The 17,523-nt window shown below is 34.1% G+C and overlaps 1 protein-coding gene and 1 long non-coding RNA gene across 10 annotated transcripts in view; one reads left to right on the top strand and one right to left on the bottom strand.

Moving 5' to 3' along the window:
- LOC105483302 (uncharacterized) overlaps positions 1-17,523 on the bottom strand; it is a 143,000-nt gene that overhangs the window by 10,899 nt on the left and 114,578 nt on the right. The window lies entirely within an intron of this gene.
- LOC105483303 (sodium voltage-gated channel alpha subunit 9) overlaps positions 1-17,523 on the top strand; it is a 180,808-nt gene that overhangs the window by 107,765 nt on the left and 55,520 nt on the right. For all 4 annotated transcript variants that reach the window (XM_011744101.2, XM_071072886.1, XM_024793261.2 and 1 more), the window contains one exon: positions 1,397-1,873. In XM_011744101.2, the coding sequence (XP_011742403.2) occupies positions 1,397-1,873 (477 nt within the window). The remainder of the gene's footprint in view (positions 1-1,396; positions 1,874-17,523) is intronic.

The following is a 17,523-nucleotide window of genomic DNA, read 5'->3' as shown; positions in this document are numbered from 1 at the left end:
TGACCTCGTGATACACCCGCCTCGGCCTCCCAAAATGCTGGGATTACAGGCATGAGCCACCGCACCCGGCCCAGAAATTGTTTTAGGTGTGACCAAAATGAGGGGTGAGTACCTTCTCTTCAGTTAGGTCTTACTTTGATTTTTCAAACATGAGGTAGATGATTTGGGCCATGAAAAGACTTACATCAAATGCCAATTCAATTTTCTTTTTTGTTTCCTGGGTAAAACAATGTTTAAATATAATTTACATGTTTCCTGCCCTCTGTGAACATTTTTTTTTTTTTACAATTTTTTTTGTTTGTTTGTTTGCTTGTTTGTTTGTTTTTGAGACAGAGTCTCGCTGTGTTGCCCAGGCTGAAGTGCAGTGGTGAGATCTCGGCTCACTGCAAGCTCCGCCTCCTGGGTTCATGCCATTCTCCTGCCTCAGCCTCCCCAGTAGCTGGGACTACAGGCGCCCGCCACCACGCCCAGCTAATTTTTGTATTTTTAGTAGAGACGGGGTTTCACTTTTTTAGCCAGGATGGTCTCGATCTCCTGACCTCGTGATCCACCCACCTCGACCTCCTAAAGTGCTGGGATTACAGGCGTGAGCCACCGGACGCAGCCTTTTTTTTACAATGTTGAGTTCACCTGCACTTCTACTTCAGTGAGAAAAAAAAATAATTAACTCAAAAATAAGACTTTGTTTCAAGAGAATAGAAATTGTCCTGACCTTTTTTGTAATCTCTTCTGGGGCCAACATAATAGGCAATGAAGCCAGCCAATCATAATGCCATTATTGCATGTGAATCAGGTTCAGGGGGCAGGTCCTTTTCTGTGCTTTAAAAGTCACATTAAGTAGTATTCTAGCATACTTCTTGGACAGAATATTTCATTACAGGAACTTTGTAAGTATTGTGTGTTTCATTTGTTGGAACAAGTGACATTTATCTTCTGGTAAAGTGAACAAAGATCTTTAGCACAATAGAAAATAGTCACAATCGTCTTGTTCTACTTGTTTCTCACAAGTAATAAAGAATGATAGATGAATGCTAGGAGAGTTTTTTGGGTTCATAAAAGGGAACTTGATTAAGGAACTACTGCTACAGAAATGAACTTAGAAATGACGTAATGAAAATGATGAGGGATCATTCTCTCTGCTCCCCATGGTAGTTCTTCCTGGGTATGGCTGATCCTCTGCTGCCAAGTCTGCTGGGGCTAGTCTAGGGATACAGTGATGAAGAGTCTACCCTCTCCTCTGTCTCTCTCATGTGGTCTTATCCGTGCGTGAAAAGGTGCAGAAATCTTCGTTGCTGGTTTGTATTGTGGCCTATATTCAGAAAAGTGTGCTTATTTTATTTTTTTTTATATTTCCTGTCTCCCTATTTCTCTACCCCCTCTCCCCACCCTGATATAGGTCCTAAACCTATTTCTGGCCTTATTATTGAGTTCATTTAGTTCAGACAATCTTACAGCAATTGAAGAAGACCCTGATGCAAACAACCTCCAGATTGCAGTGACCAGAATTAAAAAGGGAATAAATTATGTGAAGCAAACCTTACGTGAATTTATTCTAAAAACATTTTCCAAGAAACCAAAGATTTCCAGGGAGATAAGACAAACAGAAGATCTGAATACTAAGAAGGAAAACTATATTTCTAACTATACACTTGCTGAAATGAGCAAAGGTCACAATTTCCTCAAGGAAAAAGATAAAATCAGTGGTTTTGGAAGCTGCGTGGACAAATACTTGATGGAAGACAGTGATGGTCAATCGTTTATTCACAATCCCAGCCTCACAGTGACTGTGCCAATTGCCCCTGGGGAATCCGATTTGGAAAATATGAATACTGAGGAACTTAGCAGTGATTCAGATAGTGAATACAGCAAAGTGGTAAGAATGCTTCATATACTTTGTGTTTCATGTTAACAATTAGTATGAAATGAATGAAAATTTCAGATTTCTGTTGCCATAAGTTCTTCTTAACGTTGCATATAGTGATGGATAGTTTTCTGTGCATGACTACACAACAGCTTCCTGAAGATTTATCTGGTAAAGTTTAGTTACTAGTTCTTAATAATTGATTTAATCTTACTTAGCTGTATGAGAAAGCACCAGGTATCTTTGAGCCTTCCCATTCTTCATCCCATGTTGCCTGTCAGTTGCAAAGTTACACACAGTCTCCCTCCACAGTGCCTGTTTGAATCCACCTCTCCTTTTCATCACCTTTCCTTTGTCCTCACTATTTTTTGCCTAAACCATTTCAAGCAGAGTCTCGACTGATGCCTCTGCTTCCATTTTGCATTTACTCTAGTTTACTTATTTGATTAATTTCACTCACGCAGATTCAGTCCTAATCATTTCACTGCCATGATGTATCCATGATCTGCAAAATCTCTCTCTCTCTTTTTTCTTTTATTCTCCTTTTTAAAAAAAAAAAATGGAGACAAGTCTCACTCTGTTGCCCAGGTTGGAGTGCAGTGGTGCTATCATAGCTTACTGCAACCTTGAACTCCTGGGCTCAATGATCCCCCTACCTCCACCTCCTGAGTAGATGGGACTATACGCCCATGCCACAACACCCAGCTAATTTTTTTTAAAAAAAAGTTTGTAGAGACAAGGTTTCACTATGTTTCCCAGGCTGGTCTCAAACTACTGGATTAAGGCAATTCTTCAATCTTTGTCCCCAGTTGCTGAGATTACAGGAATGAGCCACCACACCTGGCTATCCCCAAAGTCTCTTGAATTATGTATTGTGCACAAAGCCTTCACACTATGGCCCTAACCAGCTTTGACCAGCTGTATCTCCTAGTGCTCACCTGAAGATTTGTACCTGTACCAAACCAATTTCCTTTTAGGCCATAAACACTGTCCACACTTTGCTTGGGATTTCCTTCTCCAGTCAAAATCCTTCAAGGCATCACCCTTGTATTTATCATTTATTAAATTGTTAATACTTAAATCACAGTTGGGTAAAGGTTAAATGAATTAACACATTAATACATGTAAAACATTTAGAACCATACTCAACATTCTCAAAATGTTACTCATCTCATCCCTCCTAATTTCTTCCCAAGTGGATCTAGTCCCTTCTCATTTTGAACCCCAAACAATTTTATACCTCTTCCTGGATTCAGTAATCTTAAATTTTAATTTTTTGAGAAATTATGGTATGCCTCTAATGGTACTGTAAATTCATTGAGAACAGAAACTCTTTTAAACCTTCTTTTGTGCCCTCCTCTCCCACGCTTACCTGCATATTTCTAGTGAATCAAGGTATATATCGAGCTGTATTTTTTTTGTGAAATATAACAACCATATTACAAATTATGTTTATGGTGTTGTTTTAAAGTCTTAAGGTATCATTTAAAAATAATCTTTTGTTTTCTGTAGCTCATGTTAGGAAGTATTTGACAGATAGTTACCAAATATCTTCTATCTCCTTAACTTACTAAGACTCCACCCTCCATGAATTTATAGTGGCCTTTGAAAAAAGATTATATGGAATAATCATTATATATATATACACACACACACTATATATACACACACACATATATATGTGTGTGAGTGTGTGTGTAAAATGCTCAGGAGGCTGAGGCATGAGAATCACTTGAGCCCCGGAGGTGGAGCTTGCAGTGAGCCAAGATCTTGCCACTGTACTCCAGCTTGGACTATAGAGTGAGATTCTGTCTCAAAAAAAAATATATATATATATATATATATATATATATATATATATATGAGATTAAATTAAATTAAAACAAAATAAAATAAAATACTCTATATTTAGTTGAGTGAATAAACTATTAAATCAATAAATCATGATATATGTTTCTATGTAGCCAAGGACATTTTTTCCAAGATGGTAAAGTAAGGAATAAAATATAGTCATCCCTTGATATCTAGGGGGGAGTGGTTCCAAGGCTCCCCACAGAGACTAAAATCTGCAGATGTTCAAGTCCTTTATATAAAGTGGCACAATGTTTACTATATAACCTACACACATCCTCTCATATGTACACTTTAAATTATCTTCAGATTACTTATAATGTAAAACTAAATAACTAACACAGTGTAAATATTTGTTTTACTGTATTTTTTATTTGTACTCTATTTTTTATTTTGTACAATAAAGTTGTATTTTTATATTTATTTTTTCCAATTACTTTCCATCTGTAGTTCGTTGACTCTACAGATGTGGGACCCAGGGATACAGAGGGCCAGCTTTATTTTATTTGTATATTTTAAAGTCTTTTACATGGAAGAAGTAATACTCCCAAAATTTTAAAAGTGTGTTCATTTCAGCTTAAAGTTAGAAAACCAGCTTCCACGTATGCCTTTTAAGGAGCAGGCAACTAGATTTAGTATCTTATGGAAAGGGAAACTAACTCAGTCACCCATTTTTTTCTAACTAACTCAGTCACCCATTTAAAGAAGATTAAAATTATAAACTCCAATCGCCTGGCAGACAGTTGCTCTCAGAGTAAAACTTGGATTCTAGGTGTTAAAGTCCTTCAGGAGCTGGGCAAAGTCAACCAAATACTTCTGAAATTATTTCTTAACATTTACGAGGAATTATTTCTTACCTGTTCATTTTTCTTTCTTTTAAAGCCAATGGCTGACCTTTCATGGATCTCCTTAGCTGCCGACAAAATTCTTATTCTTAGTATGTTGAGTTGTAACATTTTTAAGGGAACCTTATAGAACTTTCCATTTAGCACTTCATTTTCTAACTGAAAAAGCAGGCTCATTAAAAGGAAGTGATTTTATTCACAGTTATAAAGCTAGAGTTGTACAGTTATAAATCCAGAGTTATATAGTTGTACAGTTATAAAGGTAGAGCCATGTCAAGAGTCCCAGTCTTGTGACTTACAGCTCAATGGAATTTCTACCTCTCTTGCCCTCTCTTTCTCCATTTGAAAGACAAAACAAACATTCCTATTGAACTTAATGTTCAATTTGTCTCCCCTGGGGTATAAAGCCATGCAGCTATAGAATTCATATATCTGTGGTATGCAGATGAAGGTGTGTTGTCATAATGGTCAGCTATCTTTTATAATTAGTGATTTTATTTGTCTTTTGTAACTGAAATCGATTATTTTAACCATCTGTAAAATTACTCTGCCACTTATTCCATGAGCCCTTCCTAAAGAGTATGAAATCTAGTGTCCTATAAACTGAGTTCTCTAAAAACCATTTGATGTTAATATTTTAATATTCTTGATTTTCACTATTTTTTCTCATTACATAATGGTCATATCTATGTGATAAAAGAGTGTACATTCTTATTCTATTACATTTCTATGGTATGCACAATCAAATATACAGGGGTTTGTGGCTACCTTAGAGGTTGTAGTAACGGGTACACAAGCCAGTATTTTTAAGTCATTTAGCATAGTATTTGAATTAGCAAGCTATTAAAAAATTTTTTGTTATCATCGATTTCTGCATCAATATTATTACCTAAGAACTCAGGTTCTTAGTGCTACTGACTTCTAATTATGAACTTTGAAAGTTTACCCTTCTTCATAAAAAATTTTCCATGACATATCTCAAGGTATGTCATCTTAAGTATAGACAAATCTACCTGAAGATGTAAGAATTGAGAAATAATGAAGGTTCAAGATCTAAAGGAAATTTGTTAGATAAGATAGTAAGCTGTGGGCAACTATAAAAACCTTATGTCTAAGGTCTTTCCTTCCAGCCTCTTCAGATGAAAATGTTTCCAGTTTAAATTTTGTCATTTTTGTTTTGTTTTGTTTTCCCATTTGGATCACCAAAATAGTGCACATTTTCTTTATTTGTCTAAAATGTTTCTAATCCTCCTATGCTAACTTTTCCTGCTCTAATTCTCATAATCTTCATCTCCCACTTGAGTTCCTAGAGTCTTGAACTGTGAATTCCCTCCTTTGCAACTTTTGCTTTTTTCATATCTGAGATGCCTTTGAAATAGTGATGGTTGTGTTTATGATGAGCCTGGATGAGCCAAAAAGGCAAATTCGATTACCCAATAGAAAGTAATTCCTAATTTATATATTTATGTCATTAAGTCTTAGCCACTACCTTGGGATATGATTAAGAACGCCACTTTTAATTTACAAGAAGAAAACAAACAACCCCATCAAAAAGTGGGCAAAGAATATGAACAGACACTTCTCCAAAGAAGACATTCATATAGCCAACAGACACATGAAAAAATGCTCATTATCACTCGCCATCAGAGAAATGCAAATCAAAACCACAATGAGATACCATCTCACACCAGTTAGAATGGCAATCATTAAAAAGTCAAGAAATAACAGGTGCTGGAGAGGATGTGGAGAAATAGGAACACTTTTACACTGTTGGTGGGACTGTAAACTAGTTCAACCATTGTGGAAAACAGTGTGGCGATTCCTCAAGGATCTAGAACTAGAAATACCATTTGACCCAGCCATCCCATTACTGGGTATATACCCAAAGGATCATAAATCATGCTGCTATAAAGACACATGCACACGTATGTTTATTGCAGCACTATTCACAATAGCAAAGACTTGGAACCAACCCAAATGTCTATCAGTGACAGACTGGATTAAGAAAATGTGGCACATATACACCATGGAATACTATGCAGTCATAAAAAAGGATGAGGTCGTGTCCTTTATAGGGACATGGATGCAGCTGGAAACCATCATTCTCAGCAAACTATCGCAAGAACAGAAAACCAAACACCACATATTCTCACTCATAGGTGGGAATTGAACAATGAGATCACTTGGACACAGAAAAGGGAATATCACACACTGGGGCCTCCTGTGGGGAGGGGGAAGGGGGGAGGGATAGCATTAGGAGATATACCTAATGTACATGACGAGTTAATGGGTGCAGCACACGAACATGGCACATGTATACATGTGTAACAAACCTGCACATTGTGCACATGTACCCTAGAACTTAAAGTATAATAATAAAAAAAAGAATGTCACTTTTTAAGATAGAATATTTGCCTCAAATCTTAGCTTTTGATATGACCTCGAGCAATTTACAAAAACCTTTTTTTCAGTTTACTTATGTGTAAAATAGATTGTAATAAAAATTACATGATTCTCATAAACAATTAGAAAATGCTTACTGAAAAGTAAGTGCTCAGTGTACAATTATTATAAGTATGGAATTGAGTGCTTACATACACAGTGTAAGTAGCTGTTGGCTACAGATTGAATTTAAAAGAGATAGCATGATGAAAATCAGTGCTTCAGAATTTTAGTGTGTGAAAGACATACTTGGGGACTTTATTACAAATGCCTGTTCTGGATCATATCCTTTGAATTGTCTTTGCCTAAATTCGGATGCAACTTCAGAATCATTAACAATGTTTGCAGCAGCTACTGATCATTAGAGACTACTATGAACAAGCATACACCAACAAATTGGAAAACCTAATGGAAATTGATAAATTACTCAATACATACAACTTGCCAAGATTGTATCATGAAGAAGTGGAAAACTCGAACAGACCAATAATGAGTAACAAGATTGAATCAGTAATTAAAACTCTCCTAGCAAAGAAAAGTCCAGGACTACATGGCTTCGCTGATGAGTTCTACCAAACATTTAAAAAAGAACTAATATTAATTCTTCTCAAATTATTCCAAAAAAATCAAAAGGAAAGGAAGTCTTCTAAACTCATTCTACAAGGCCAGTATTACCCCAATACCAGAACCAGGTAAGGATACACACAAAAAAAGAAAGCTAGAGGCCACTATCCCTGATGAACACAGATGCAAAATGCCCCAGCAAAATACTAGCAACTCAAATCCAACAGCCTATCAAAAAGATTATTCACCATGCTCAACCGGAAATGGAAATCGTCCCAGGGATGCAAAGATGTTTCAACATTTGCAGAACAATAAACTTGCTACATTATATCAACAGAATGAAATGTAAAAACCATGTGGTCATCTCAATAGACAGAGAAAAAGCATTTTATAAAATTTAGTATCCTATGTTTGATAAAAATTATCAACAAATTAGGTATGGAAGAAACATACCTTAATGTAATGAAGGCCATATGTAACAAACCCACAGCTAACATGATACTAACCAGGGAAGAACTGAAAGCTTTCTTTTCACGATCTGAAAGAAGACAAGGATACTCACTTTCACTACTTTTATTCAACATAGTAACGAAGTTCGAGCCAGAGCAATCAGGCAAGAGAAAGAAATAAAGGACATTTAAATTGGAAAGAAGGAAGTCAAATTCTCTCTGTTTTTATATAATCCGATCTTAGATATAGAGAATTCTAATGACCGTGTGAAAAAAAATATTTCATAAATGAATTCAGTAATGTTTGAGGACACAAAATCAACATGCAAAAATCAGTATTATTTCTATATGTTAACAACCAATAATCTGAAAATAAATCAAGAATGCAATCCCATTTACAATAGCTACAAAAAATAAAATACCTAGAAATAAATTTAAACAAGGAGATGAAATATATTTACAATGAAAACTATAAAATATTGGTGAGAGAAATTGAAGAGGACACAAAAAGGAAAAGATATTCCATGTTCATGGATTAGAATAATTAATATTGTTAAAATGTCCACATTACCCAAAGCAATCTATAGATTTAGTGCAACCCCTATCAAAATACCAATGACATTCTTTACAGAAATAAGACAAAAACAGTCCTAACATTTGTGTGAAACCACAAAAGACCCTAAATAGCCCAAGTAACCTGAAACAAAAAGAACAAAGCTGGTGGCATCACCCTAACTGACTTCAAAACACACTATAAAGCTATAGTAACCAAACAGAATGATACTGACATAAAACAGACATATAGAGCAATACATAAGAATAGAGAGTCCAGAAATAAATCTACACATATACAGTTAACTGAGTTTTGACAAAGTTTCCAAGTACATATAATAGGGAAAGGACAGTCTCTTTAGTAAATGGTTCTGGGAAAACTGAATAGCCACATGCAAAAGAATGAAATTAGACCTTTATCTCTAAATTTTTATACAAGTCAACTCAAAATAGACTAACTAAAACGTAAGACCCACAATTACATGACTATCAAGAAAACAAAAATGGGGAAAGTTTCATGATGTTGGTCTTGGCAAGGATTTTTTTTTTATAAAACCTCAAAAGCACAGGCAATAAAAGTAAATATAGACAAATTGGATTATATTAAAAAGCTTCTGCACAGCAAGGCAAATAATCAATAGAGTGAAGAGACAACCTACAGAATGGGAAAATATATTTGTAAACTATGCATCTGATAATGGGTTAATATCTAAAACATATAAGGAACTCAAACAACTCAACAACAACAACAAAAAACAAATAATTCAAAAATGGACAAAAGACCTGAATAGATATTTCTCAAAAGAAGACATAGAAATGCCAACAGATATATGAAAATATGCTCAACATCACTAATCATCAGGGAAATGCAAATCAAACCTATATTGAGGTATCTCCTCATTCTAGTTAGAATGGCTACCATCAAAAAATCAAAAGATGAAAGTATTAAAAGGATATGGAGAAAAGGGAATCCTTACACACTGATTATGAGAATGTAAATTAGTACCACCATTATGGAAAGTAATATGGGGGTTCTTAAAAAAATTAAAAATAGAATTTTCATATGATCCAGCAGTCCCAATACTAGGTAAATATCCAGATGAAATGAAATCAATGTGTTGAAGAGATAGAGTAAACATAGAATACTATACTCCTATATGTTTATTGCTGTACTGTTCACAATAACCAAGTTATCATATTAACCTAAATGATCATAAAGAGATAAATGCATAAAGAAAATGTAGTATATAAGAAACATTGAACATCATTCAGCCATAAGAAATAATGAAATCCTGTTATTTGTGGCAACGTGAATGAACCTGGAGGATATTATGTTAAGTGAAATCAGCCAGACACAGAAAGTCAAATATCTCACACATATGTGGAATCTAAAGAGTTGTCATAGAAGTAGATAGTATAGAATAGTGGTTATCTGAGGATGCGAGGCTTGGAGGAGCGAGGTATGGAGAAAGATTTGGTCAATAGGTACAAAGCTGCAGTGAGATAGAATAAGTTCTGGTGTTCTATGGAATAGTTGGATGACTAGAGTTAACCATAATGTATTGTATATTTCAAAATAGCTAGAAGTTTGTAAATGATCTCCTCACAAAGAAACGATAAATGTTCAAAGCTATGGATCTGCTGGTTACCCTACTTGATAGTTACATAGTGTATACATGTATCAAACTATCACATGTACCCCATAAATATGTACAATTATTATGTGTCAAAAATAATTTTTAAAATAAATGATGGTAATCTAATCCCTAGCTTACTTGGGTTCAGGTTTCTGAGATACTACTTTCTTTATTCAGGGGCTATGGATATATTTCCCCTTTTGGTTGTTTAAGAACCTGCATTTTGAGTAAGGGGAAATAACATCACTAACCTTTGATATCTCTCCCTCTCCTCTCCCTACCCAAAAACCCTCTCTTTTATGACTTAGCATCCTGGTTTCTCAATATAGTTTATGCAGAATTTTCAATGCTATCCTAGTATAAGTTTTCAGGTTGGCAGATTTCCTCATCCTGATAGATAGTTAAAAATACACTCCAGAATCAAATCAAAATATTTTACAGTAAAACATCTTATCAGAAAATAACCAAAGCGATGAGTTCAAACAAATGGTTTAGTCAAATATCTTAAACAGTTCTGAGTAAACAAATGGAAATAGAACAAGAGCACTTCTCTGAAGATACAGTGTCAGAATCAAGAAAGGCATGCTGTTATCTCAAAGGTACCCATGAGAATAATACTCTTTTCACTGTTTCTAAGAATGCAGGCACTGAACTGATGTCTCTTCTCAGAGTCAGTCTTTTCTTGAAGTGCAATGAAGCCCTCCAAGCACGCTCCAAACATTAACAACACACTACACAGGTTTTTTTTTGTTTTTTTTTACCATTGGCAGTGAAGTGCTTCCTTGTTATAAACCTTAAAGGAAGCATGAAATGCATCCATTCATCAATAAATATCTATTGCACCTTACTATGCTGTAAGCACTCTGCTAAGAACTGCTGAGGGAAAAAAAGATCATGTTCTCAACCAACTGCAATAATTTAATATCTGGATTAACTTGAAAGTTAAAATATAAGAGCCCAGGGTCTAGATATATAAGACTGTGAGCTGATCCAAGGATGTATTAGTTTCTTAGTGATGTAACAAATTAGCACAAACTCGGTGGCTTACAACAACAGAAATTTATTCTTTTGACAGTTCTGGAGGCTAGAAGTCTGAAATCAAGGTCTGAGCAAGGCCATGATTTCTCTAAAGGCTGTAGTGACTATACTCCCTTGCTGCTTTCTAACTTTGGAGGTTGTTGGCAATCCTTGCAGCTTGCAGCTGCATCATCCCAATTTCTGGCCCGGTACCCACATAGTTTTCTCCCTGTGTATCTCTGTCTTTTCTTCTTATAAGGACCCCAGTTACATTGGATTTGGACCCACACTAATGCCCTCATCTTAATTGTATCTGCAAAGACCGTATTTCCAAGTAAGATCACATTCAAACGTGCCAGGGTTAGGACTTCAACATAACTTTTGGAGGATTACAATTCAACCCATAACAAAGAATTTTGACTTAGAAGACTGGATGGTTTTTTTTTATTTTTATTTTTTTGAGACGGAGTCTGGCTCAGTCACCCAGGCTGGAGTACAGTGGCGCGATCTCGGCTCACTGCAAGCTCCGCCTCCCGGGTTCACGCCATTCTCCTGCCTCAGCCTCACAAGTAACTGGGACTACAGGCGCCCACTACCACGCCCGGCTAATTTTTTGCATTTTTAGTAGAGACGGAGTTTCACTGTGTTAGCCGGGATGGTCTCAATCTCCTGACCTCGTGATCCACCCGCCTCGGCCTCCCAAAGAGGTGGGATTACAGGGACTGGATGGTTATTGATGCAATTAGGGATATACTGATGGAGGAGAAAATTGAGGAACCGTGGATCAAACACATTTGAGAGGTGGGTGCAAAAGAAGAAAGCACACACACACACACACACACACACACACTACACACACGGATAAAATGTATACAGTAGCCCCTTTACACACATTATATAATTTTCCCTTTTGTGACCTCCTTAGGAAGTAAATGTAATTCATCTATATTTGCAGATGACTGAGATTCTAAAAGATTGAGAAAAGATTCGTTTAGTCACAGATGTGTCTGGGGGTATTTTTAAATTTAAGCCCCAAGCTTTAATCGTTATATTACATGCCATAGAAAGGCAGGAGAGTGAGTAGGAATACAATTGTTTTCTGCTATACCTCTGCAATGGTGTAATTCAGGACGAAATTTCTGTTGTAATGGTATTGTACATTTGCTGATTCATTGGGATTCTGATATTGTGCTTCTAATCCACCTTAATGCTGACTGATTAGGTTATAGTTTACCTTGGTAATAATGTGTGATTTTTATATTTTAAGTGTTTAAATTTGTTTCTTCAAAACTATCTTACTCCCTTCTTTATTGAAAAGTAAAACTGATTTTACTTCTAGAATATATTTCTTTCTCAAGACTACATTACCCTTTCCTTTCCATTTATTCAATATTAAACGCATATTTCATATATTATAGTATTTCATGTGTATCTGTATATTTATTTGCATATATATTAATGTATCTCTATTTTTTCATGCAAATTATTGATAAATATGACAAACTCGTCTTGACCAAACTCAAGTTCTTGTGGCTTCTGCCTGATATATTCATTCTTTTCTGGTGAAAGCCTTGCTGAGGTAACTATTAGGTTCTTAGTGCTACTAAGACTTATCCAGCTCTCCCTGGCTTGTTGATGAAATTGGCAAGTGACTCAGAAATATCACTAAAGTCCAGATCACTGCCTTTAAAGCATCTCCTTTGTCATGACATATTATGTTATTACAGAAAAGTATTAAATCAATTTGGCATAATTTTTTCTACACATCACTTTGCTCTCTTTGAAACTTTGTGTTCTCTCAGGACAATGTATTAAGTAGAATTGATTTATTATTATATTATCTTCCACATTAAAACTATATTAAGGGCTAGGGAATACACTTACTGCCACACCAAGGTACACATGTTAAGATCTTAATTATTTGAATAAATCTATTTTACTTAAGGGTACATGGATAATCCCTATTTTTTTTGTATTATGTTATTTTTGGCTATTTCGGAGTCAGGACTCTGTTTAACTGCATGCAACAGAGACTTAACTATATCAGCATAAGTGGATAGAGCATTCTATTTTCATATTTTAAAACTTCCACAGATCAGCAGTCCACGTGGCCTCCATGTCCTAGGCTCCATCTCTTCTCCCTTCTGCCAGTCTTCATATGTGTTTTTTCTTCTATCTTAATGCCTATAATTAGAGGTGACTGTTCCACCTACAGCTTTATATCCAATACTCAGGTAGGAAAGAGAAAGAAATAGACAGAAGCAGAAGTAATGACTATCTCACTTGCCTGAGGAAAAGCAAAACTTTCCCAGAGATCTTTATCCAACTTTGGCTTATGTCTTATTGGCAAGAACAGTGTGACATGACCACCCCTAACAACAAGGAAGCCTGGCTGAGGCAGGACATTTATCCAGGCATATTGCTGCCCTGAATAAAATCTGGATTATCTTAGTAAGATACATTGGAAGACATTAACAAGGTCAGACATGCTTCTCCAATATTATTACTGCTACTAATTATTATTATTCCTTTATGAAAATGTCAAAAGAATTGAAAGATGGTAATTTTCTATTTTAAGAGATTTAGTTACTAGGCATAGTTTGGAATAATGTGCATCAACTATAATGTTATACTTTGAAACATATTGTATAAAATTACCAAGAAACAAAATTTAATTTTTATTTACTGAATTAGTATATATGAAAATAAGAATATATTAAGTTAAATAATAAAAAACTAAATATCTAACCATTTTTAATATGCAAAAAGTAGAAATTTCACGTGGCTCAACATAGTATAAAGACATAAGTAAAATATAAACTTTATTCTACCTGTATAATCTTATTTCTTAATTACATAAATGTGTTACTGAACACAGATATTTTATTTATTTTTTGTATTTGTGCATAGTAGAGAACACATTAAAATTTTCTATGACTATCTGCCCAGAATTGTAATAGGCATAGAGTTTTTCTCTCCTAAATTACACTCATGAAATATTTTTGACCCCCTATAAATATTGAGTCCCCCAAAAACCACACTAAAAACTTCATGTACTTCAAAGGTAAAGGGTGATTGATCATTGACAACAAAAGTTTACAGTCTAATAGTTGCACCTTAGATAAATACACAAAAAATTATAACACAGAACAAAGCAAAGCACAATCCATAACAGGACACTAAACTAGTCCATTGAGGATGCATTGAGTAAGGGGCTATATCAGGCTGACTTCACATGAAAGGAGGTGGCACTTAAGCCAGACCTTACAGTATGGAGAGAATTTCACTGGGCAGATGTGGTACAGAAGGAAATCTCAGGCAGAGGAACGAGCATTCATGTTGTTCACCTGATTCACTCATTCATTCGTCTATCCACCCATTCATCTATTCAGTGTTCAGTTTACAAAGTCATTATCTTTAGAGAGACTTAAATATGCTTATTATTATGAAATGTAGTCATTTTATTGACTTGATAAAAAGTTGTTTCAATATTTGCAGTTCTCAAAGTTAAATATTTAATGTCCTTTTACTATGTGGTGGTTTTAATTATATTGTTATCAAGACTTTCTCTCGTTAGATTTTTTAATCAAAGTTTTTTCCTTAATTTAGATTTATGTTCTGCTTATTACTACACTTTAGAAAATGTAATAATCTTTCAAAAATGCATTTGACTTTGAAAAATTTAGGGATTAGTTACAGTTATGCTGTTGGGTAAAACTGGCATTTGATTGTATTTTTTATGCATGGATTTTTTAAAAAGCACTCTTCTGTAGAATTGCACTTAGACCATTTCTTTTTTTCAGGTTGTTTCCAAAGAATTTGAAAAATCTTTCCATCTTCATTTGTTTATGTGCCTAAAAACAATGAAATATTTGTCTGACATATTCAAATCAATGTGTCTTGTTCTTTATATTTTGATAAATTTGGAAACTTCACTTTTTTGCAATGCTGTTTAAAATGTCAAAATTAATTAATTAAAAATAAAAGTCAATCAAGACATGTTAATTTTAGAATATGCTTTTTAAAGCTGCATACTCTTACTCCCACTTCACCCCCTATACTGATAATCACTTGTATTTAAATGTTGCTTGCATTTAAGGAAAAATAGAATGCAAAACATTGCATTAGCACATTATAGTAAATTCAATTCCTAAATAATAGAATTATGTAACTGTTTAATTGATTGTTTTAAAGTCTCTGTTGAATGACATTTAATCTTAGTATTGTGATTCTAATATATTGCTTAACATTGAGTATATAGCATGTACTTTCAAATATGTAACTAATTTCTACTTATAGGTATATGACTTTAAACATTTTAAAACACAGTTGACTAAACTTTCATCATGCTGCATTTCTAAAATTTAGTACCTAACCTTCTTACTTCTCACAGGGGTAAAATCAAACTGGATCAATCAAGGATGCAGCTCTGTGCTTTTAACCAGGCAGAGACATATGTCACCACTTTTACACAGGTTACCTTAAAAAATCATACATACGATATTTTTTCAATGTCTTGCATGCTGTTCAGCTACAAAATCTTTCTGCCTGACCCATTGCAAGAGAGTAGAAACATATACAGTTGCTCAATAGATAAAGCGACATCACAGCACAATTCGACACCAATTGTGAAATTGTCGCACAAGCGACACCAGGACAATTCTATTATATTTTTTGTGATTCTCTTGATGACTTCTTTGATGTAACCTTCATGTGCTTAAGTGATTTCAAGTGCATGATCTGTAGATTTTTATTGAATTGATTATAAAAGTAAAATGCAGAATGTAACAGTAGCCATTGAAGCAACATTTGATTTGAAAACCTCTATCAACTTCCCTTCCTGATTAAACCTACATAAAAATATAGAGATGTTTATCACATTAAATTGTCACATTTAAATTAAGTAGATCAAAACTCTAAAAAATTGTGGAAGAAATGTTTCTGGCATAAATATAAAATCTCAGAGCAGGAGAGGATCATTGTAGTTCTAGCTGTATATTTATGGATAAGTAAATTGAGACTCATGCTTTCTTAGTACACATCTAGAAAGTTGGGGTCAGAGCCAAAGTACCCTGCTTCTAGTATAAACTTTGAATACATTTTGAAATGGTTTTAAGCACTGTTAGTTATGGGACTTTATTTTTTTAAAATCAACTCAGTAATTAATTTGATTTTATTTCCTCCTATATAAAATGCATCAGTTAAAAGTCGATAGGCCTTGCCTATGAATTAATAAGTGATACGTGTTCAAAATGTTTAATTTTATTCCAGAAGTAATATTACACATTGATGAGAATAAGTTTCTGATTACATACCTAATCAGAGTGGCCTCTAGAAACTAAGAGGTTTAGATAGAGCACATTATGAAGTGAACACTAAACCTATCTATCAATAACACATAGAAGACTTTTACTGAAATTAGATACAGATTAATATGTATTGCCTTATTGAATATTTCTAAAAGGTATTAAAAATACATACTAAGATATATTTTAATTTTAGCATAACTTGTTGAATGAACTTTAATAGTACTAGGATGGGGGAAGGAATCTCTGTCAATAAGAATTTTGACTATTTTTTATAATCTAGTTCATATTTTGAATTTCTCTGTCATTGTTGAGACGTTTGTATTATTGTTATCTTTTGTGCAATGATGAAAGCAAAACTTTATCCTGAAATTGACATACCCTAGGGTGTGTCATTGCAGTTTCAAATGAAAAATTAGTTATTTTTGTGTTCCAGTTTATTCAAAGATAATCTTAAAGGTGGCCTAAGTGAAAGATTTATTTTTCTATTTCAAATTTGGTGGGGATTTAGAGGCAATATACTCATAGAAAACTATTTTATTCCAGAATATGGTGAATTTTCTTCAACTAGAGCCTAAATAAGGATGCATATACGTCCAATATTATCTATATAGGTATAGATAAAACATACAATTTTTGAGAAAGCTATTTCTAGAACTATATATACATGCATAGACATATAAACATATGCATATATATGTTTTGAATTCATAAATTATTATTACTTTTTTACCAAGCTATTAGAAAAGATGAGGCACATGTTATAAATAGTCATCCTCTTAATCAAGAAAAAACTGAATATTCAGTTAAGAATGACTTGAAATATGGCACTTTAGCAAAAGTTGCTTACATAAGGGATAGAGTTATTTTATTCATGTAAAATTTCTATTTACATTATATTTTCAATATTAGAAATCCACATGTTTAAAAAACTAGTAATTATTCAGCTCATTAAAATTCACTTTTCCTTGCCCTCCTTCATTGTGGGTAGTATTAGTG

The sequence above is a fragment of the Macaca nemestrina genome, chromosome 11 (assembly GCF_043159975.1).
Source record: "Macaca nemestrina isolate mMacNem1 chromosome 11, mMacNem.hap1, whole genome shotgun sequence".
Lineage (NCBI taxonomy): Eukaryota > Metazoa > Chordata > Mammalia > Primates > Cercopithecidae > Macaca > Macaca nemestrina.
Note: the sequence above shows the minus strand (reverse complement) of the source record. Positions and strands in the feature narration are given on the sequence as shown.